The 22,518-nt window shown below is 52.2% G+C and overlaps 1 protein-coding gene and 1 long non-coding RNA gene across 19 annotated transcripts; one reads left to right on the forward strand and one right to left on the reverse strand.

Annotated features, from left to right (window-relative positions):
• Positions 1-1,010: 1,010 nt before the first annotated feature.
• Mag (myelin-associated glycoprotein) lies at positions 1,011-16,496 on the reverse strand. Of its 16 annotated transcripts, none has more exons than XM_087551501.1 (13): positions 16,264-16,365; positions 15,740-15,792; positions 14,278-14,333; positions 13,579-13,651; positions 13,071-13,439; positions 10,686-10,982; positions 10,082-10,339; positions 8,659-8,919; positions 3,520-3,807; positions 2,942-3,038; positions 2,539-2,638; positions 2,259-2,303; positions 1,098-1,607 (listed from the first exon to the last, which is right to left on the reverse strand). In XM_087551501.1, the coding sequence occupies exons 4-12, from the start codon at positions 13,622-13,624 to the stop codon at positions 2,271-2,273; spliced, it is 1,749 nt and encodes a 582-aa protein (XP_087407627.1). In that variant the 5' UTR covers positions 13,625-13,651; positions 14,278-14,333; positions 15,740-15,792; positions 16,264-16,365; the 3' UTR covers positions 1,098-1,607; positions 2,259-2,270. The 16 variants fall into 16 exon arrangements, with proteins under 16 accessions (NP_058886.1, XP_087407627.1, XP_087407621.1 ...); XM_087551495.1 differs by having other exon boundaries at positions 14,271-14,333; positions 16,264-16,360; NM_017190.4 differs by lacking the exon at positions 2,259-2,303 and having other exon boundaries at positions 1,011-1,607; positions 14,271-14,333; positions 16,264-16,282.
• On the forward strand, positions 15,029-22,400 carry LOC120099789 (uncharacterized). 3 transcript variants are annotated; one of them, XR_015646305.1, is made up of 3 exons: positions 15,029-15,346; positions 15,956-15,992; positions 20,008-22,400. It is a non-coding gene; the product is annotated as an uncharacterized LOC120099789 (long non-coding RNA). The 3 variants fall into 3 exon arrangements; XR_015646307.1 differs by lacking the exons at positions 15,029-15,346; positions 15,956-15,992 and adding an exon at positions 18,195-18,369; XR_015646308.1 differs by lacking the exons at positions 15,029-15,346; positions 15,956-15,992 and adding an exon at positions 18,214-18,369 and having other exon boundaries at positions 20,012-22,400.
• The last annotated feature ends 118 nt before the right edge of the window (positions 22,401-22,518 follow it).

Raw genomic sequence — 22,518 nt, forward strand, 5'->3', positions numbered from 1 at the left:
GTAGAGCTATGCAGACCTACTCTGAATGTGAGTATCATGGTGTGAGCTGTGGTTCTGGACCAGATAAAAGGAAAGCGAGCTGGGTGGTAAGTGGCAGTCCTCCCTTCTTCTTTCCCAACTGTGGCTGCCATGTGAACAGCCATCTCAGGGTCCTATGGCCATGCCTTCTCTGCAGTGATGGACTACATCCTCAAACCATGAGCTAAAATACACCCCCTTTTCCGTAAGTTGCTAGGGTGGTTTGAGTGAAAGGATTTTCCCATAGGCTCATGGACTTGGACACAGGGTCCCCAGTTGGTGATGCTCATTGTGGAGGTGTGAACCCCACTTCCTGTTCTCTCTGGCAAGTGTTCTCTCTCTCTCTCTCTCTCTCTCTCTCTCTCTCTCTCTCTCTCTCCCCCTCTCTCCCTCTGTCTCCCTCTGTCTCCCTCTCTCCCCTCTCTCTCCCCCCCCTCTCCCTCTCCCTCCCTCTCCCCCCCTCTCCTTCTCCCTCTCCCTCTCCCCCCCTCTCCTTCTCCCTCTCCCTCTCCCTCTCCCTCTCCCTCTCCCTCTCCCTCTCCCTCTCCCTCTCCCTCTCCCTCTCCCTCTGTCCTTCTTGTACGTGGATGAAAATGTGGCCAGCCAGATTCCTGCTCTTGCCTTTGTGTCTGTTGCCAAGTCTTTCCTATCAGGGTGAAGTCTATACGGGAAATCATAAGCCAAAACAAACCCTTTCTTGAGGCTAGAGAAATGTCCCAGTGGTTAAGAGCACTCGCTCCTCTTCCAGAGGACACTAGTTCTATTCCCAGCACCCACACACCACAGCTCACAACCGTCTGTAACTCAGTTCTGGGAGATCTGAGGCCTCTTCTGGCTCTGCAGGCTCCAGACAGGGCGTATTTCTATGCATGCACTCAAAACACACATACACATAAGATGAAATAAATAAATCTTTAAAGACAGACAAATTAAAAAAAAAACTTTCTTCCCTAAGTTGCTTATGGTTATACAAACAGAAAGTAACTACAAAAGTGTTTTTGTCCAGTATTTTGTTACAGCAACGAGAAAAGTATTACTAATATGCCCCTTTCCTCCAAAGGATGGGTCTAGACTGGCACTTGTCATTAGGACATTTATTTCATGTCCCTTTTGTACAGGTCCTGGGGCCGGGTAAGGGGACAGGAGACCAGGATAACAATAAATAACATGGACAGACAGAGCACCCCTCTCAACAGCTGAGGTTAAAAGGAGGGGAGAGGGAGCTGTAACATAGGTGCAGGATGTTGGCAGAGAGGAGCAGCCGGGAAGGAGGGGAGGCCGGGCCCCTAAGACCTCACTGTTTCCTGCCCCGCCCCTTCCCGCCCCCACCCCTACCACTCTCAAGAGAAAGGGAGCCCACGGCCAGTGGGGGCCAAGCGAGGGTCCTGATGGGGGGTGAGCCACAGGGCCAGCCCCCAGCTTCCTCACTTGACTCGGATTTCTGCGTACTCAGCCAGCTCCTCTGTCAGGGTGTAGCTGTCCTTGGTGGGTCGTTTCCCCAGGTCTGAGTGGGAATAACTGAGGTCCAGTTCTGGGGGTTCCCCCCTAAGGCCCAGCAGCCTCCTCTCGGACCCCAGGCGCTTCTCACTCTGTGGAGAGAGGAAGATAGCCCATCAGCATGGGTCTCTCTGACCACCCCATGCAGACTGGGCTGCTGGCACCTTTTTCTCAGGGGCCACCAGCTCAGGGAGCTCCACAGTCACCGGGTCCCACTTAGGGGTCAGGGGTCGGGGCCTTTCCGAGTGCCGATACCAGTAAAACCACTATCCCTTGTCGCTAACCTCGGTGCTTGCCTAAGAATCCCTGGTTCTAAGAAGCGGTCTTTGAGAACATAGCTTTAGGGGTGCATGACTGAATCCCCAGAACACCTCTCTAGATTAAACCTTGGCTGGACCACCCTTTTGGAAGTTTGCGAGAGCCTCGTTCAGTAAACCTTTCTCCCTTTGGATAAGGCAGGGTTTCTCTCAGTTGAGGGGATCCTGGTGGTAGGATTCCCCACTTCTCCAGTTCTCGACTCCTGACTCCCACCCGACCAGCGTTTGGACACACAATAGCGCAGTGGCCACAGACAGAAAAAAAAGGGATCAGCGAAGGAACAGACAAGGCCAGGGCTGCTGAGCAGGGATGGGATTAACCGGAGTGCCTCAGACGCTTGACTGGGACACACACATACATGCACACCAACCCCCAAGGCCCAACTCGGGCCTGGAGGCTGGCACACTGAGGCCCCCGGAACCTACCTCCTGGGGCTCTCAGTGACAATCCCGGGTAGAGACCTCTCTGGACTATTGAAGAAGGAAATGCAGTCACAGGCACAGGCAGGGAGGGCGGGGCTACCCAGGCCCCACCCCCTCAACCCTCCTGCACAGCTTCAGTGAGGGGCCTCCTCCCCAAACTCCAGACCCAGTCCAAACACCCACCCAGGAGTCTGGCCTCCCATTCGCCCCACCCCCACCCTTGGTGACCTTGCCAGCCTGTCCTTCCCTAGCTGACTGGGAGCCACAGGGGTGTGGCCCTCACCTCATACTTATCAGGTGCTCCAGAGATTCGGAATTCGGGGCTGTACAGGACATGAGGGTTGTCTCCCGCTGAGAAGCTGGGGCTCTCTGTGACGTTCTTTCTGCAGGGAGGCGTGGAACAGAACGTCAGTTTTACTGGGGACTCCTGGACACCCTCTCCACACACCGGAATGGCTTCCTCTTCTCCCTGCTTCCAGCACTCCCGTGTTTATGACAGGTCGGGTAGGGGAGCTTCAAGCAGGCCAGGAGGAGCATAGAACATGGACCTAGGTGTCCCCAAGGAGACATTCTCATACAGTAACTGCCCTCCCTGCACATAGAGGACTACCCCTGCTAGCTCACCCCAGCCTTCGACATTCTCCTACCAGACTCCACGTCCCCAGATCAGCCTGGTAGGCACTCACTTTCTTCTTGTCTGGGTGATGTAGCAGACAATGGCAATCAGGATGGCAAAGGCGACCACAGCACCCACAGGGCCGATTTTGGCCCACATCAGTCGGTCTAGGGATAGAGAACGGGACCAGGAGCCCTCAGGGCTATTGGTAGGCATGAGGATGTCTGGGATCTCAGGACAGCCCAGGGAGGCAGAGTCCAAATTTTTAGAAAGCCTCTACTCATCAGTTACAAACTGATTTTCTCTCTCTCTCTCTCTCTTTTTTTAGTACTGGGCTTTGAACCCATGGCCTCCTGAGTACTAAGTAAATGCTTGACCCCTGAGTACCAGATCCTCCCTGGGAGATTCTAGGCAGGGGCTCTACCACTGAGCCAATTCCAGTATTACTAAGTTTCCTGAAAAGGCTTAGAACTCAGCCTCCCACGTAGCTGGGACGACAAGTCTAGATATAACATCTTTCGCTTTTTTATCAGTCTAGAGAGCTGGCCCATGCTCAGTGGCTGGATCAGTAGCAGGAGTAGGGGTGTGGTGGATCCGAGAGGGCCCCTCACCTTCCCTTGGCTCCCGCCCCCAGATCACATCACTCACGTGCTCCCTGGAAAGGCAGCTCGAGGCTCTGGGTGCCGTAGAGGTTCCTGGAGGTACAAATGACGCGGGGTGGGGCTTGGGCCTGACCCCGGAGCGTGAGGATGCTGGTGAGCAGGAGGCCGCTGCGCTCTGAGTACACAAACTCCCTCTCTGTCTCGTTCACAGTCACGTTGCGGGAAGGCAGCTCAAAGGCCACGGAGGGTTCCGGGTTGGATTTTACCACACACAGGCACTGCACGGTGTCTCTGGCCGCTGCACAGTGCGATTCCAGAAGGATTATGGGAGCAACTGCAAGATTAAAAGCAAGGCTAAAGTAAGAGCGAAGCTGGGCCTCCAGGACTCCTTGGTAGGGACAAAGTCAGGTGAATTAGAGAGCTCTGTATGGGTCCTGGCTCAGAAACCTGGAACTCCCAACCACTTTGTAACCCTGCCCACTTCGTGTTGTTCATTCAAACTGAGTACAATCCTGCAGCAACATGGGCCTTCACAGGTCCTGGCTGAGGTGGTTAGATGCCCTAAACAGTGTAATACACTGGCCAGCCCTGGCTGTGATAGTGTATGCAAGCCTCTAATCCCAGTACTGGTGAGGCAGAGGCAGGTGGATCTCAGTGAGTTTAAGGCCAGCCTGGTCTTAGAGAGTTCCAGTCTAGCCAAGACTGCATAGTGAGATCCTGGCTCAAAGAAACAAATCCATCAGCCTAAGCCGACATCCTTCCACTCTTCCACATCATCAGGGCCCTTGTGCTTGGAAACAGTCATAAGGAGATTAAAGAGATAGAAAATGGAAGGACCTCAGAAGGACACTCATTCCCACTCTGTACCTGATGAGGACATCACAGTTCCCTCTGCACACAAGCTCTCCTAATAGATACCTGACTCAGGCCACTGTGACATCCAACAGGTACCAACATGCCATCCAAGGATTCTTCCTATTTTTTCTTTCTTTCTCCACTCCCTGCCCTGCCACCCTTTTGGGTTTTGAGATGGGCTTTCTCTGTAGCCCTGGCTCTCCTAGAACTCACTCTGCAGACCAGGCTGGCCTTGAAGTCACAGAGATCCACCTGCCTCTGCCACCCGAGTGTTGGGATTAAAGGAGTGCACCACTGTGCCTGGCCCCAAGGATTCTTTCTTCTTTGGAATCCCAATCCATGTGAGTCACAGGACTTGGGATGTGCCTTGTGAGAGACTCCCCTGCCTCTGCTTTTGGGGTGACTCCAGCCTGGATATGAGACAAAACAGCTGTGTTTTTCCATCTGTGCCATCTCTAACTTTGGTCATGGCCTCTGATCATGATGGTTGGAGTAATGTTTTCCTGAGGGGACCAATGGACTTTGGTCGTTTGACCTATTCAAGCTACAGCCTCCTTTGGCAAGTTCCTTCCTTCTCCCCTGCCCCTCACCTTGCTTCCTCACCTGGGGACCCCTTGAATCTCCGTCCCTTTCCTCATTACCATCAACATCCCTCTCCTGCTCTCATAGCTTTACATGAGAGTACATCTAGTCTTTTTTTTTTTTTTTTCCGGAGCTGGAGACCGAACCCAGGGCCTTGCGCTTGCTAGGCAAGCGCTCTACCATTGAGCTAAATCCCCAACCCTATATCTAGTCTTGAATGGGTTTCTGTCCTCGTTTCCCCAGTATAGATGTTACATTAGAACAGTGAGTGGTGCCTTTTGTTCATCTGGTTTTGAAACAGAGTCTTGTTATATAACTCTGAATAGCCTGGAACTCTCTGTGGTTCTCTGTCTCCCAAGAGCTAGGGCTTATAGGCTTGAGCCACCATGCCCAGCTAAATGATGCATTTGTGTGTGTGTGTGTGTGTGTGTGTGTGTGTGTGTGTGTGTGTGTGTAAGAGAATTGTGATATGTGCAGTTATGTGGAGTTGTGCATCATGGGTGAATGCCTATGTGAGTGTCACAGAATGACACTAGGTGCATTTCTCTATCGCTTAACATTTTGAGACAGTGTCTCTCCCTAATACTGGAGCTCACCAACCGGCTAGCCAGCAGTCCCTGGAATCCTCCTGTCTCTGTTCCCAGTACCCAGATTACTGGTACATATTTCTTTTAACCCTGTGCATAGGATTTGAATTCAGGTCCTTGTGCTTATGCAGAAGCACATAACCCACTGAGCCACCTCCTCAGCCCCTAAATTACGCTTTTAAAACTATGTTCTTTAAGCTATCTGACACCTCTCTGCCGGTTCTAGACCAAGCTGGTACTGAGTGAATTCTGGCCCAAATCTGCTCACGCAGGCCAAAGACCATCAGCTCGTTGACTCCACCCACTTTTAAGCCCAAAGCAATGGGCCAGTAACAATGGTGGGCAGCAAGTCCCAGGAGCAGATAAATGTGCACCAGGGCTGGGTAACTCCGGCTGGAGCCTCAGTGCACATCTCTGCAAAGCTAAAGCGGAGAGGGACCACGCATGCGCACTCTGCCCGCTGTACCGGTGAGCAATCAGTTCAGCTCAAGGCACTGAGTACAACTGAGTCTGAACAAAACGGACGATCCTAGAACATTTCTGAACCGCTCCCATCCAGGACATCACAACCAGCATGCTGGTGACAAGTGTCCACTCCAGATGTTCGAGTGCTGGTGCCCTGCCTATGTGCGGATTCAGTATCTTTCCAGCTTCCCAGAAGTTTCAGAAGTAAATTTGGGGGTACCTGACTTTGGCATCCCAACTCTGCCATCTACTGGCTGAGTGCGGCCAGTGAGTCTTCAAGATGGAGAAGTAAAGGTGAAGGGGGACTTTTGGTTTGGGGTTTTGGGATTTTAGAGGCGGAGTCCTGGGTACCCCACTGTCATGGTGTTAATTTTCAATACTGTGGGAAGGGAGTCTCAGTGAGACTGGTCTGTGGGCATGCCAGAGGGGGATTTTTCTTAATTGAGTTAAGGAGGGAAGACCCACCCTGATTGTGAACAACACTCATTCATGCCTCTCACTCCACCCCCCACCGAATGAGAAGCAGAGAAAGCTGAGCTTGGCATTAACTCAGCGCTCTCCATTCCTGACTGTGGATGTGATGTGACCAGCTCCTTCAAGTTCCTATCAACATGATATCCCCAAAATGAGGGACTGTCCCCTGGAAATGAATGAGATAAACATGTCTCCCCTAAGTTGTTTTCATGAGAGTATGAACAATATATCATCAACATACACACACACACACACACACACACACACACACACACACACGAGACACCCGTGCTGGCCCCAGACTCCTTAGGTAACCATGGGTAACTTCTGATTCTTCTGTCTTCACCTCCTGACTGACAGATCTGGGTTGTGTGCTACCATGTGGGGTTTATGCAACCCTGCGGATGGAACCCAGGCTTCATATATGCTCAGTAAGCATTCTACCAACCGAGCTCCCTTCCTGGTCCCTGGAGAAGGGGGAGGTGCTGTTAGCTCACAAGGGGCTATGGGACTCTGGGCTGGAGAGATGGCTCATTGATTAAGGGCACTGGCTGCTCTTTCAGAGGTCCTGAGTTTAATTCCCAACAACCACGTGGTGGCTCATGACCAGCTGTAACGTGATCCAATGCCCTCTTCTGGCATGCAGGTGTATATGCAGATAGAGGGCTAATATATAAAAAATAAATCTTAAGAGGCTATGGGACTCCAAAGACAGGTAGGAAATGCTTAGCATCCCAGACATGTATTTACCTCTGCATAGAGGAGGAAGCAAACAAATCTTTGGCTCCAGCGACAAACACCCACTTAAGTCCCAAGGAAAGGCCAATGGGACAAGACAAAAAGATATCTAAGAATACACAGTTATCTTACTTGTGAGGTGTTTCTGTCATCTCCTTTTGCAGAAAAGGAGCTGGGACTGGTCGTGAGGTTCAGTGGTAGAGCCCCTGCCTAGAATCCCCAAGGAGGGGCTGGGGGCATGACTCAATGGAAGAGCCCCTGCCTAGAATCCTCCAGTGAGGGAGGGGCTGGGGGCGTGGCTCAGTGGTAGAGCCCCTGCCTAGAATCCTCCAGTGAGGGAGGGGCTGGGGGCGTGGCTCAGTGGTAGAGCCCCTGCCTAGAATCCTCCAGTGAGGGAGGGGCTGGGGGCGTGGCTCAGTGGTAGAGCACCTGCTTAGAATCCTCTAGGGAGGGGCTGAGGGCGTGGCTCAGTGGTAGAGCCCCTGCCTAGAATCCCCCAGTGAGTGGCTGGGGGCGTGGCTCAGTGGTAGAGTCCCTGCTTAGAATCCCTCAGGGAGGGGCTGGAGGCAGGGCTCAGTGGTAGAGCCCCTCTCTGACACACATAAAGCCCGGGGTTCCATTGGCAGCAATGTAAGAGGCTCAGTTTAGAGGTCAGTGCTATAAGGCAGGCAAGGCTGAGAAGGAAGCCTAGGGAACTGGAAACACAGAGATAGCACTCTTTGTTTGGAAATTCTTAGAAAGTGTGAAGAAGTAAGAACTGGAACTTGGCTGCTACCACCTGAACTGGGGAGTAGGTTTGGGTGAAGCAGAGGGCATCCTCCACAGAGAGCTCAGGTCAGGTGCTAGTTGGCAGTGTATGCTTGCTTATACTTCTAGGACGTTAGCTAGTAGTGTGTCCTTAGCATTCCTCTGGCTGTGCTATGTCTGCTAAGAAGCTTGGCATCTCCTTGGTCCCATCCCCCACCTCCCAGGAGCAACAGCTCAATGGATGAGCTCTGGGTGACCGACTTTAGGCCGTGCAGAGCAGAGCCAGATTGCCTGGGTTTGATTCTCAAAAACCTGCTACTTTCTAGCCGTGTGACCTCGGGCAAGTGTCCTAATTTCTCTGGGCCTCGGTTTCCTTCTCTGTAAAGAGGGTATTGGTGGAGTGAAAATGAAATAGGTCCCTGCATATAGCACATCCGACAACACCTGGTCCCTAGCAATGCTCTCCAAGGGACAAACACAGTTACCTTCTTAGTTCTATAGAAGAACAGTGACCACAGGACCCTGAACCCCATTGGTCAAAAGCTCCTCCCACTCCCACATCACGGGAACATGGCTTCTCAATGGGAGATTCTTTGTATGGATTCAGCTCCCCTCCTGTTCCCCATCCTTATCAGGGACAGACAAAGCTGACCCTGGTCGGGACGCATGGGTGCCTCCCAGTCACCCAAGTGTCCCCACGGAGCCACTGATGGAAGCAGAAGGGGAGGGGCACTTACACTCCACAGACAGGTTGAAGGCGGTGGCTCTCTGGCCATACTGGTTCTCAGCTACACACCAGTACTCCCCATCGTCCTCGGGCGTCACTGCAGGGAGTTCCAGCTGCAGCTGACTCTCATAGATGACCGTGGCCAGGATCTGCTTCTCCTTGAAGATGGTGAGAATAGGGTCCGGGTTGCTCTGTGTGGAACACAGGATGGAGACTGTCTCCCCCTCTACCGCCACCACCGTCCCATTCACTGTGGGCTTCCAAGGTGCATCTGTGGGAAGACAAAATATTAGAGCCTGTGGCTGGAGAGATGGCTCAGCGGTTAAGAGTACTGGCTGCTCTTCCAGAGGACCAGGGTTCAATTCTCAGCACCCGGATGGCAGCTCATGACTGTAAATCCAAGATCCAACACCCTCATACAGATATACATGCAGGTAAAACACCAATGTGCATAAAATGAAAAATAAATTATTTAAAAGAAAAAGAGGCAGTCACAGCCTTTAAAAAAAAAAAAAATCAGAACCCATGGAAACTGCTGGCCAACCCCCACCACCAAATGTGACCTACGACAGTCCCATCCAGTCCTGGTTGTCTTATTTCTATGAATTGTCATTCTGTCTGTTTTCTTTTCTAATGTTGTTTATTTGTTCATTTACTTTTGGGACACGCTCATGCCATGCAGCCCTAGCTGGCCTTTTATTTCATTATTTAGTCCAGACTGGCCTTGAACTCATGGCAATCAATCCTCCCGCCTTCACCTCCTGAATGTTGGAATTATGTGTGTGGTCTGGGAGCTTGCCTTTGGATGCTGGTACTACCTACCCCATCCTAGCTATGCAAACCTTGTGTCTTAATGCCGGGACTCATTTTTCCCATCTTGAAAATGGGCTTAATAATTCCAGCCTCACAGAATAAGGTCGGTCATCCGACATAGGACAAGACCCTGTTGAGTGGCAAGAACTATTCTAGCTGTGTAAGGCTTATGAAAAGATGCTGTGTAGGAAATAAAATGCATTTTCAGCCAGAGATTTGTGCTATGGAAAAAAACGAAAGCTTAGGGAGGAGGAATTGGGTGGTCATGGTTCTAAAGTAGGATGGTGAGGAGAGGCTTCCAGGAGCTGAACAGGAGGTGTAGGGGATGCCAGTCAGGGAGAGCTGAGTGAACACTGGCTGTAACTGTCTTTATTATCCCCAGCACTGGGCACTGGGCCTCAATACATATTTGTGAATGAATGAATGAATGAATGAATGAATGAATGAATGAATGAATACATGCATGAATGGCCTGTGCTTGATTCTCAGTTAAGGGACCTGCTCCAACAGCATCTGTCTCTTATTACGACCAGGTCCACGGAATGAGGCTGATTGATGCCTACGGAATCCTCAGCCCTTCAATTAAACGACTGCGGCAAAATGCGCGGCTGGGGACTCACACATGACGCTCAGCTCCACCGTGCGGTTGTCCTGGCCATAGGCATTCTCTGCCAGGCAAGCATAGATGCCGTCCTCTGCTGGGGTCACCTCCTCCAGATCCAGGTACAGGCTCTCAGCAACTGCCTCCCTCAACACCATCCCATCCCGCATCCAAGTCAGCAGCGGTGGCGGGTTGCTGTCAGCCCCACAGAGCAGGCTGACATGGGAGCCCTCAATGGCCTCCACAGAGGAATTCATCTCCACAATCACCGGGGGGTCTGAGGCCCGGAATAAGGCAAGGGGTCAGCGGGCTGATGGATGGGTGCGTCAAATTTAGGACTGCTCCACAAGCCCAGGCCCCGCCCCCAGGTCCCACCTTCCAGGCCCCTTTTCTGGGTCCTACCCCCCACCAGATCTAACTTAACTCAACCAGCGTAGGCCCCGCCCCAAGCCCCTCCCTCCAGGTGCCACCCTCCAGACCGGTTCCGCCCCAGTACGCGGTCCACCAAGGCCCCGCCCCCAATTCCTACCCATCCAAGCCCCGCCCACAGTCTCCCTATCCTGCCACTCCGTGCCCGGTCTCTTCCAGTCCCCGCCCCTGCCCCAACCCGCACCCAGGCTCACACTTGACGTCCAGACTGGCGTAACCCTCGAACTGCAAGGTGGTGTTGGGGAAGGCAGCCTGACAGCCCAGACGGTGGCCGTTGGCCTCTCTAGTAGGCACGAAGTGTAGCAGTGACACCTGCACCCAGGTGCCTTCATCCTCCCGCAGCCGACCCAGAACAGTGGGCTCCCCTAGCCCCTCGTGGCCCAGCCAGCTCAGCTCAGGGCGCAGCTCTGGGCAGTTGTCCGGCACCATGCAGCTGACCTCTACTTCCGTTCCTGCCACCACTTCTGGGGGCACCACGATGTTGGGGGTGTCTGAGGAGGAGAAAAAGGAGGGTTCTGGAAGTAGACTCAGGTTGTGGTCATGCCCACCTATCCGGCCGAGTGTCTCGCATCAGTTACATCCTTTCCAGGTGTTGGTCACTCCCAACCCCTAACACACACACACACACACACACACACACACACACACACACCCCAAGCACTTCACACAGCCTATCAGGATGCTTCTGTGGCATGTGGAAGTTCTACTTCACCAAGCTCCTCTGTGGTCCCTGTATATGTCCCCTACTAGGGTGGGCCGATGGGTTGGGGAGGAGGGACAGTTGTCAGGGTGTGATGTATTGTATAGGTATATGATATTGTCCTGTTTGGCTCTGTGTCAACTTGAGTCATGTGGGCAGATTGAGCCTCAAATGAGAAAATGGCTCTATAGATTGGCCCGCACGGTAAGTCTTCTCTTCGGAGCATTTTCCTGACTGATCATTGATGTAGAAGGATTTAGCTATTGTGGGGCAGTACCGTTTTCGGCCATGTGGTCCTGGAAGGTGTAGGAAAGTTGTTGGGTGTGAGACTGAGGAGTAAGGCAGGAAGTAGCATTCCTTGGTGGTCTCTACTTCAGGTCCTGTCTCCGGGTTCACACCCCAGCCCTCAGTGATGGGCCCTGACCTGAGCATTAACTGAAATATCCCCTGTCCTACCGTGTTGCTTTCGGTTACTGTGTTTACCACAGCAATAGACCGCAAGCTAAGACGGGTGTGTTATAAGGGTGGGGAGCTGTGTGTTTTGTGGGTGCACGTGCCTGGTTTTAGGGGTGTGATCCACGGATACTCCCATGTGCTGAGTGTGTGGTGTGTGCTGTGGTCTCTCCACAGCAGGGCTATAGTGTGCCTACTCACAAAGACCAAATACTGCTGGGAAACTTAATCTAAGGTCTCTAATTAGGGACTCCTCTCAGAAATCAGACAGCGAGAGTCCCTGAGGGTGGGCAGGGACCTCTATTTAACTGCCAAACCGGGTCACAGCTCCCTGCCTTTTCCCCCCCGACTTCTTCCCCCCCCCCCAATCTCCTGTTTTGAGGATCAACCCTTGGACCTGATACATCCTCATCCCTCTGGTTACTTTTTATTTTGAGGGTCTTATTAAGTTTTTAAAGCTGGCCTCAACTAACTGAGTATCCCAGATGGGCTTGTAGTCTCTGCTTCAGCCTTCCAAGTAGCCGGGAATAAGGCCTATACCACCAGGCCCTGTCTTCTTTTTTTTTTTTTCTTTTCTTTTCGTTTTTTCGGAGCTGGGAACCGAACCCAGGGCCTTGCGCTTCCTAGGCAAGCGCTCTACTACTGAGCTAAATCCCCAACCCCCAGGCCCTGTCTTCTTATTTCTCTTCTTTCCCTCTGTCTGTCTGCCTGTCTTTGTTTTTTTACATTTATGTGTGTGTGTGTGTGTGTGTGTGTGTGTGTGTAAGAGCGCACAAATGGATGTATGTGTATGGACACAAGTGGGCATGTGCATGTCCCGTGGAATCAGAGGACAGACAACCTATAGAAGTTGGTTCTTTCTCTTCTTGCACCATTTCTACCCATGAGTTCCAGTTATCAGATCTGGTTGTCAGACTTGGGGACAAGGACCATTGTCCCCTGAGCCATTTTGTGATACCCCCACCCCCATCCTCTGTCTTATTAGGAATACAACCATTCGAGGCAAGTGTAAGAGGTCAGCTGTTAGTCCCAGTAGTGTTGGTCTCTACTGCAAACCATGCGCCTGCCTAGCAGGAGCCCGGCCTCTACCAGCTGGTGCTGCAAACAGCTCCCACCCTTAAAACCATTCACCCGATGGCTGTGCGTGGGAAACCAAGGGCCAAAGAACTCGATCGAGGCACACAAAGTCACTCCACTAAAGCAGGCATCTAGAACCCTCATCTCTGATCCCAGCCCTCTGTCTTTAGGAAGAGTAAGGGCAGCCAGACCGCTTAGGGCCTGCTTTGTTTGTGTCTGTCATCCACGTGGCCCACCCAGCTAAACTGACCTTTTCTTGGTCTGTCATCCAGAGCAGGTGGTCCAGATGCTGGGGACACCCACCTGCCCCTCCCTCTCTTCCCACCCAACCCTGGGGGACCCGACTCACTGATGATGTCCAGGACGCTGTGCTCCGAGAAGGTGTACTGGTTGTAGCCGCCCAGGTCACCTCGGAAATAGTATTTCCCTCCCAGCTCAGGGCTCAGCGTGCTGAGAAGCAGGGTGCAGTTTCGTAGGCCCAGGTCTCCCAACAGGCGGCTACGGCCCTGGAAGCTCTCGTGGACCACTTGTGTGCGGGACTTGAAGACCACTGGCGGGTAGTTCTTGGGGTAGGGACTGTTGAAATACCAGACGCCATGTACCACAGCCGGTCTGAGCTCATCCGGGAAGTCGAAACGGCAGGGGATGGAGACACACGTGCCCTCGAAGGCTGAGATGGACGAGGGCATCCAGGCACCCCAGTGCCCCCCTCGAGAAGCTGTAGAGGGGCAGAAGCAGAGAAGCTGTAGAGGGGCAGAAGCACAGAAGCTGAGGGATGGAGCCCATCCCGTTATCTCCAAAGGTTCCCACGGTGGGCCGTGGGGCTGGAATGTGGGGGCCGGGACACCAGGAATTACCTGAAATCATTATCCAAAACAGAGGCAGGGTGGTAAGGAATATCATCTTGTCCAGCAAGTGGGCGAGCTAGGGCTGGAGAGAGACAAGAGCAAGTTTTCAGAAGACCATGAGGGTGGGGATGGGGCGCTGGGCCAAGGTTAGCTGCTGTCATTTATAAATGCCAGGCTTCATTCAGTGTCTCACCCTGCCACATTCTGTCAGTTGGAGCTGGCTGCTTCGAGCCAGGAACAGCCCCCAGGCTTGAAACCAGTCACCCAGGGACGTTAAGCAAGCTTCCCAAAGTCGCCCAGCTCAAACATGGGGCCCCAGTTCTCCCCTGCCTTTAACTGCAGGTAGCTCTAGAGTAAAGGACGCCACCATCCCGCAGTGGGCAGCCAGATCATTCAGGGATCTGCTCGTCTTGTGTCTGTCATTCTCATAGCTCAAGTGGACAATGGTGTTACAACTCTGATGTCTTCGAGGTAGGTGAAATCACTACCAGAGGGTGCATAGCTTGCTCAAGGTCATGTAACTGGTCTACAGACTTAGTAGCCAGGCTGCGCTGTCCCTGCACGGCAGTGGCAGGTTAGTAGTGATCTAAGTAAGCATTCCTACTTCTCCGCCTCTCAGAGAGCACGAGGCAAAGGCAGAAGCAACACTCCTCCTGGGGTAAGAAGCAGTTATTCAGATAAAGAAAACATTGGTGTCTTACCCCTCACCTCAGTCTCCCTGAGTTGGGAATGTCTCCTGATTCCGCTCCAAGTGGCCAGTCAACCTAGAACACAAGCCAGACAGGGCTTACAGGGTGAAAGACTCAGCACACACCACCCTGCTCTCCCATGTGTACTATGGGCGGTGTCCATGTTGTAAGAACACCCCTGTGGTCTCTGGTACCCATGGATACCCGAGATGCTCCCACACAGCTTCAGAGATAATGTACCACCACAACAACACCCCACCCCACTCCAAGCTGAGGTGTGGGAGAGCCGTGGGGAAGGAAGGGAATGGTAGGTCTGAGATGAGGGGGACAGGACAGTGAGTGGTGAGTGCAGTGAAGGAGCAGATGAGGCTTGGGGGTGGCAGGCAGGGACCCAGCCCCATCAATGACTGGGTTTCACAACATCAGCATTCCCAGCATGCCGTGTGAATTCCTGCCGCCCTCTCCCACCCGCAGCAGGCTTAGGGTGTCCCCACCCTCACCAGAGGCCTGTAGCCAATACAAAAGATCCCTGTTCCTTTGGGGGTGTGGGTGCCCCATCCTAGGGACCTCCTGGGGGTAGGTGGAGTGTGAGTGAGATTGGTTGCTCCTGACTGGGCTCTGTAAGGGGCCAAGAGGAGCCAGAGGTGATGGCCCCTTGGCCCCTGCTGCCCTGTGGGTCGATCGGGACTAGAGCCAGGATTTTGAAGTAGCTGCTTTTCCCAGCCTCGGCTGCCCTCTTCCCACTGATGCAGATGCATGCTCAGAAGCGTGCAAATGCTAGTAGGGAAATGCTAGTCTGTCAGAACAGACTTACAGAATGGAGATATGGAGACCCATGAGGACACATTCCCTACCCGAGACACCTCTGTCTACAGAGAAGCTGTGAAGAGACCACCTGACTGCCCTCAGCCTTGGACACACACACTTGGGAGGCCATGGCTTCGGCTGTCCTGCTCGCAAGTGTGTAAGTCACGAGAACCTGAACACACTGAGGTGGGCTACGGAGAACTCCACCCAGACACATCTATGGGCACAGGGCAGCTGTGGCCTTGGCACCTGTGACTGGAAGGAACGGGAGATACCCAGAGGTGAGGACCAATCAATTCAGCACAAGCAGATGGGTGATACAGTCATACACAGGGTGCATTCTCCTCTGGGCAAATTCTGGTCTTGAGATGTAGATCTAAGCAACCCCAGTTAGGACAATGATTTGAAGCTCTCTAAAGACTCACAGGGCTAATATCTGCAAGACAAACAGACCCCATCTCTATAGTGTTAACTTTCCACTAGAGAAGCCAGGAGCAGCGACTGGACACCTGTCACTCCCCGAACTTGGGAAGGAAGGGCAGGAGGTTCAGGAGTTCAAAACCAGCTTCGGCTAGATTAACAAGTTGGAGGTTAGCCTGGGCTATGAGTGGCCCCGCTTCAACAAACAAAACCAAATCCAAGGGAGGGGTGGGGATAGGGAAAAAAACACCTACCAAGTCTCTTCCGTGAAGTACAGTGAGGCGACGAGGAGCACTGATACAGAAGGCTACACAGGGGAGGTGGACGTGCACACTGTCACTCTCACCGTGTGCACAGCCTGCTGGCCTCACCATATCCACATGGTGGATTCCAGTGCCGATGGCTCTGACCCTCCCCTTCTCCCCCAATTCGGATCACTGTCTCATCTCTCCCAATTTTTCGAATTGCAGGGGAGCTGGCCTTCCAGAAGCTTCCACCGTTCATGAGGTATGTCCAGGAGTGAGTTCCCCTTGTCCTTTCTTTCTGTCTCGTCTTCTTAAGGCTCCATTGCTGTCTCTCCCCCCACCACTAAGGTCTTTGGTTGGTTTGGAAACCCATTTTGAAGCAGCACCCTGCCCCGTTCAAAATGAGTGGCCCTGCGGTTCACAGTGGCACTCCCCTGCTTCCTGGCATACCTGGCCTTACACATGCCCTGGTGACCAGTGCTCCTGACCCCCTGGGGGTGTTTCACCCTAGCCCTCTCTGCCTCAGTACTCACTTGGATGGTCTGGCTTCTGCACGCTCTGCTCCGCTGGTCGGGCTTGTAGTCCCTTGGCCTCCCAGGGTCTAGGCCCCCACTTGCCAGCCCCTCCTCTGCCCCCTGGGTGCCAGGGGCCGCCTGCCTCCAGGGCCCAGCTCCTCCCTGCCCCCGGGGGAGGGGGGCACAAAGGGGCCCTTGTCACCACAGGGCTAGGGCTGAGGCTGGGCAGCTCCTACTAACTCCTTCCTGGAGAAGATGGGGGTCTGCCTTGCTCCTCCCCTTCCTCCATTAATATACACCCCAACTTGGGGGTTGGGGAGGGAGGAGTGGCCTTATCGTTCGAAAGTTCCAGGTTGAAAGGTGGAACCTGTTGTCCCTGAGGAATTGGTGGCAACATTGTAACCTTGGTCCCAAGAGACAGGTAGAGACTGGTTGCCAGGAAGGGGAAACATATCCTCTCTTACTTTGGTTCCAGAGTCACTTCCACCTTTCTGAGAATCACCCCACCACCTCCCCCGTGCTTCCCCTCCTGGTCTGTTTTCTCCTTGACACTTCTTGTCCTCCGAAATGACCTTAGCCGCTGTCTCCTTGAGATCACGACCTTCCCTTGGTGAGAAGGAGGGCTCTGTGTTGTTCCGAGTCTGTCTCCACCTGTTAAACAGAAAATAAGTCCTTCTTTCTATTCTTCTAATGCTCCGTGGCACCCTGGGACTCAGAGATGTCATTCTTAACCCTCATTCCTGGAAAGCTGTCCCCGTGCCATCCTGTGGACCCCAGCCTGCCCTTCCAGAAGCATGGCACTTAACTCTGGAGCCAGCGGGTCCCCCTCTTTAAAAAGTTACATTTATTGATTTCCTTATTTTTGATTTATTTATGCTATGTATATGGGTGTTTTTTGCCTGCATGTTTCTCTGTGCACAACTTTCAGACCTGATGTTCATGGAGGTCAGATGAGGGCATCAGATCCGCTGGATCTGGAGTTACAGATGGTTGTGAGCCACTGTGTAAGTGCTGGGACTTGAACCCAGGTCCTGTGAGAGAGCAGCCAGTGCTTTTACTTACAAAGCCATCTCTCTAGCTTCTTCTTTCTTTCTCTCTTGCTGTCTTCCTTCCTTCTCTCTCTCTCCTCTCTCCTCTATGTGTGCTTTTGCACATGTACCTCGGTTCTCTCCTTTCACCTTGTAGGTCCCAGGGATTTAACCCAGGTCATCAGGCTTGGCATTAATACTGTTACCCACTGAGCCATCTTGCTGACCCACCCACCCCCCTTTTTAATTCGTTCTGTGAGTCTGTCTCTTTATTCGGTGCAGGCTGACCTCGGGCTCACTCTGCAGCTCAGGTTAGCCTTGGATACAACATGATTAAGCCTCCACAGTGCTGATATTATAGATGTGTGCCACCATGTGTGGTCCCTGCCCTTCCATTTAGAAACTGTCCTTTCTATAGAGCTTGACCTGACTGAAGCTGGCCACCCTGCCCTTGGGGATTCATTCTGTCTTGTCCCTGCCTACTCATCTAGCTTGGAGCTCTGAGAAAGCAGACTTCCCACAGAAGCCTGCCAGTGTATTGGCTTGGGGTCTTTAAAGCTAGGCATTTGTGCACACAGGGCCACAGTGGCTTTCTGAGCTGGGTGAGGACCCTCTGCGTGTGGAGTCCTCAGTCATCCGGAATCGTGCATGGCTTTGCAAGGCACACAGGGTGTTAGAGGTGGCAAGGTCCACAGAGAAGTTTCACTGCACTGCAAAGGCCAAAGCAGGGGTTGAGGGTGGGAGAGTCCTTTCTTCCAGGAGTGAGATCAGGGAAATCCCTTAGACCAGGGAGTGGATCAGGAGTCGGGAAGACTGGGGCTGGGGGGCAGCGACACCCCCACCTCGGGCTTCATGATGTCAGACTCTGCCCGTGCCTTTCCCAGTCTGAGACAATGGTTCATTGAAAGTGGGGTGGGGCTTGAAAGCTTGGGTTCCGGAGAAGAGAGGGACCTGGTGCCTGGACTTTGAGGGTGAATATGAAGATTCTGAGGGGCCCTATGCCACAGATGTCTGCCCACACTGGTGTCACTGAGCTGGTGTTTCTGTAGAGTGGGTGATATGTCAGTTCCAGGAATGAGGCAGTTCACAGGGGCAGGTGAGTCTGTGGCTGAGCCAGGGGGTTAGGAGCCCACCCATAAGGGTGGGTCAGATGGACTGAGAGTGAGAGGAGGGCTAGGTAAGGGGGCTACCTGTTACCTAAATCAGCTGATGCCTTCAAGAAAGCAGATATTCCGTCTGCAAGGGCTGGGGGCTGAGGGCTGGGAACAAAGGTCCAAACTAGAATGTATTACTTCCTTTTGTGCTTTGAGGAGAGCCTCTACTCCTGCCCTTCCCCTAACCCCCTCAATTCAAGGTTTGAATATTTGCACTTCGTTCTACCTGGATCTGTTTTTGTTCAAATCCCCCTTTTGCCAAGACATCGACCATATTAGATTAAGACCCACCATAATGACTTCATCGTAACTGTTACCTTCAGTAAAGACCTACCACCAAAGCCAGGTGTGGTGGCTCACACTTGTAATCCCCCAGTACTTGGGAGGTGGAGGCAGGAGGATCAGATCAAGGTCATCCTCTTCTACATTGGACCTGTCTTATCCCCCACTCCCTCAAAAAAGATCCCATCTGTAACTAGGGTCGCATATATATATGGGGGTGGACACAGAAATTTTGTAGAGGGTAATGATTTTTGCTTGGTAGCCCAATTTTATCTGATATAGCATGCAGACTAGAGCAAACATCTCCGGACAATATGGTCATGTCAGTTACTTTATCCCTTAATGCCGTCTTGGGCCAGGACCTGGGTCTTGGTCAGACCAGAATTCCTTTGTTGCTTATAATCGGGACTGGCTGTTTCATGTCAAGGGTCACCAGAGTGTGGTCCTCAGGTCAGCAGCGGCGGCGGCGGCGGCAGCAACAGTAGCACGTTGTCCTGGAGCAAGTTCAAAGGCCTGGGATTATAGCTCATTTGGCAGAACGCTTTCCTAGTATGCATAAAACCCGGTGTTCTCACCCCAGCCCCACATATACCGGGTATAATGTCTCATGTATATAATGCTAGCACTCAGAAGGTAGAGACAGGAGGGAGGGAGGGTCAGAAGTCCAAGATGCTCTTCACCTACATAGTCAGGGGTCAGCCTTGGCTTGTCTCAAGAAAGGCAAGGGATGGAGCGATTGAGAGTGGAGAGATAGATAGATAGATAGATAGATAGATAGATAGATAGATAGATGATAGATAGATAGACAGACAGACAGACAGACAGTTGCTTAAGAGCATGTAACATTCTTCCACAGAACTCCAGTTTAGTTCCCAGCGCCCATGTTAGTCAGTTCACAACCTCTTTTAACTCCAGAAGATCCAATGCCTTCTCCTTCACGCACGCGGCAAATACTCACACAAACGCACATGGGTATAAAAAATGAAAAATAAACCTTATAAAACAAAATAAAGCAAGCCAAGCCTGGCAGTTACAGGCCTTTAATTCCAACAGTCAATAGGCGCAGGCGGGGGCGATCAATAAAAATCTGAAACCAACCTGGTATATATAGCGAGTTCCAGGCCAGCCAGGGATACATCCTGAGACTTTTTCTCAGAACCAGCGATTTCTAAGCCTCGCCTGCCTAGTGAACGGGAATCTCCAGGGAGGGACTCAGCAGTATAGTTTTGATTACGTTTGTATAAGATCCACTCTTGACTCGCACCAAAGTTGTCTTGGTTTTGTTTCTTTGTTTCAAGACAGGGTTTCTCTGTCCAGCGCTGGCGGGCCTGGAACTCACTCTGTAGACCATGCTGACCTGGAACTCTGAGATCACCTATCTCTGTCTCCTGAGAGGTGTGTGCCACCACCACTCTGGCTCGAACACCAAAATTGTAATCCCTCTGCTTCACATCTAGCGTTCTAGGACTTTCTGGAGAACTGCGTCCACACGTGAGAAAAGGAACATCGCAGCTCTTCGGTGGGATCAATAGTGCTGTACGGTGGTCACTTCTGCTCATGTAACAGAAAGCCCCAGAGAACAGCAAACCAGAGAATGCCTATGTTTTAGTTATGGTTTCAAAGGTTCCTGTGAATGGTCGGTTGCCACCATCAATCACAGACTCCCTTCCAGCAACCTTCAAGTCACGCCTCCACTGACCTGTTTCCTTTTTATTTTATGTTTATTTTTTTTTGGGGGGGGTTCTTTTTTTCGGAGCTGGGGACCGAACCCAGGGCCTTGCGCTTCCTAGGCAAGCGCTCTACCACTGAGCCAAATCCCCAGCCCCTTATGTTTATTTTTGAGACAGTGAGGAAGACGGTTTATTGTGCACGAGCTACACTCGGCACAAGTGAGAACAGAACTAGTTGAGAATGCTGCAGGCACAGGCCAGTGGGCCAGCGGGCCAGCGGGACTGTTTTGGTTGTGAGGAAGGCGCTCAGTCTCTCGGGTGATCTTAGAAAGCGCGATGGCGATGTCCCAGATCTACTGAGACTATTACCAACAGTAGCACAGGGTCCAACAACTTGAACCAGCCCTTGCCCCGGCAGCATCCTGACGCAGCATCCCTTACCTCTGCTCCTCAGCCTTCGAGGGTACACAAGCCAAGTTCCCTCCCCCTCCTCATCTTTCTTCTCCTGCACTTCAGCCTGCACATTCGCTTGTTCCTCCACTTCCCCCTCTTGGCAGAGGAGTTTCAAGGAAGATGGCTTCAGACCCCCCGGAGGTGGAGTTAGAGGTGGCTGGAACACCCTGACCTGGATGCTGGAAGCCAAACTCCAGACCTCTGCAAGAACAGCACATGCTCTTAACCGCCCCGTCGTTTTTCCAGCTCCGCAGTCTACTAGCACCTTCCGGGACAGCTGGGGCTACAGTGAAACTGTGACAGAGACCTTGCCTCCCCCCTGTCGATACTGATTGTTCATGTTTAGGGAGCATTTGTCAGTTTTCAAAACCTACATTCTTCTCCTTGACTGAGTTCAACAGGAAGAAGCACCAGTACTGTGGGGAGCCAAGCCCTGTGTCTTCATTCAAGGACCACCTAACTAGCTTCTGCCTTGTCTCCTACAGCAACCAGGCTGTTTGAGTCTTAAGAAAAAAGGCCTTTCAGTGGGTTGAGCAAACTCCGAATCTAGGTAATATGGTGACCCGAATTCACCCGGGGATGACTGGCTTCTATCGACCACCTTCATTCTGAAATACTCAAGTCACATCCCAAAACTGTAGGTGAAGGGAGAGAGACTTCAGGCGAGTATGAAAGAACAAGCCAGGGGGCGGAGCAAGCCAGGGGGCGGAGCAAGCCAGGGGCGGAGCTTTTCTTGAGCTCAGACGTTTTCCGGTACACGTGCTGTGGTGTGTGTGTGTGTGTGTGTGTGTGTGTGTGTGTGTGTGTGTGTGTGTGTGTGTGTGTGTGTGTGTAAAAATCAGGGGCTATGACGTCATTGTCAGCGTGGGGGAGGGTTTGCTTCTGCCGTACTGAGTATGCTCCTTGTCCCTGAACTCAACTCTATCAGCCTTGTGATCAGCGCCTCTGGTTTTGCAGTGTCCCATCAAGCCTGTGCTTGTTACATTAAACAAAGTAAAACCAACAAGAGAGACCAGGGTGCCCTTGAATCCAAGTTTCAAGGTTGTAAAATAGTAGGCGTGGGTGGGGTGAGCGGGGTGGGGTGACGGGGTGGGGTGTCCGTCCTTTTTAGCTTCCTCTGATGGCCAGCCTCTTACAGTCTCTGATGAAAGGTTGTGGTGGGTGAGGTTGTTGCTGGCTTCTAGTTTGGCTAAGTTTGTCCTACAGATGGACTTTTTAAGTTCTAGTTGGCACGAGGCAGGAGGATTGCAGCAAGTTTTTAAAAGCCAACTTAGGCTACATAGTGAATTCTAGTATAGCCTGAGCTACATATAGAGGGAGACCCTGTCTCAAACATAAACCGGGGATAAAGATACAGGAATAAAGACGGTAGAGCCGTTGCTAGAAATCACGAGGCCCTGCGTGTGCGTCACCACATTACATGAAATCGAGCTTATAATCCCAGAACTCAGGAGGTGGAGACAGGAGGATCAGAAGTTCAAGGTCATTCTTGGCTACTTAGAGAGTGCAAGTCCAGGTTAGACTACATAAGACCCTGTCTACAATAAACAAACAAACAAACAAACAAACAAACAAATGTCTGTCTCTTGGCTCAGGTAATCAATCCATCAGTTGGGTAAGTATCAGGCTGTTCTACGTGAGGCCTGTGTTTGATAACCCAGTCCTGGGGAAGAGGAGGGCACTTGA

The sequence above is a fragment of the Rattus norvegicus genome, chromosome 1 (assembly GCF_021556685.1).
Source record: "Rattus norvegicus strain SHRSP/BbbUtx chromosome 1, alternate assembly SHRSP_T2T, whole genome shotgun sequence".
Classification (NCBI taxonomy): domain Eukaryota; kingdom Metazoa; phylum Chordata; class Mammalia; order Rodentia; family Muridae; genus Rattus; species Rattus norvegicus.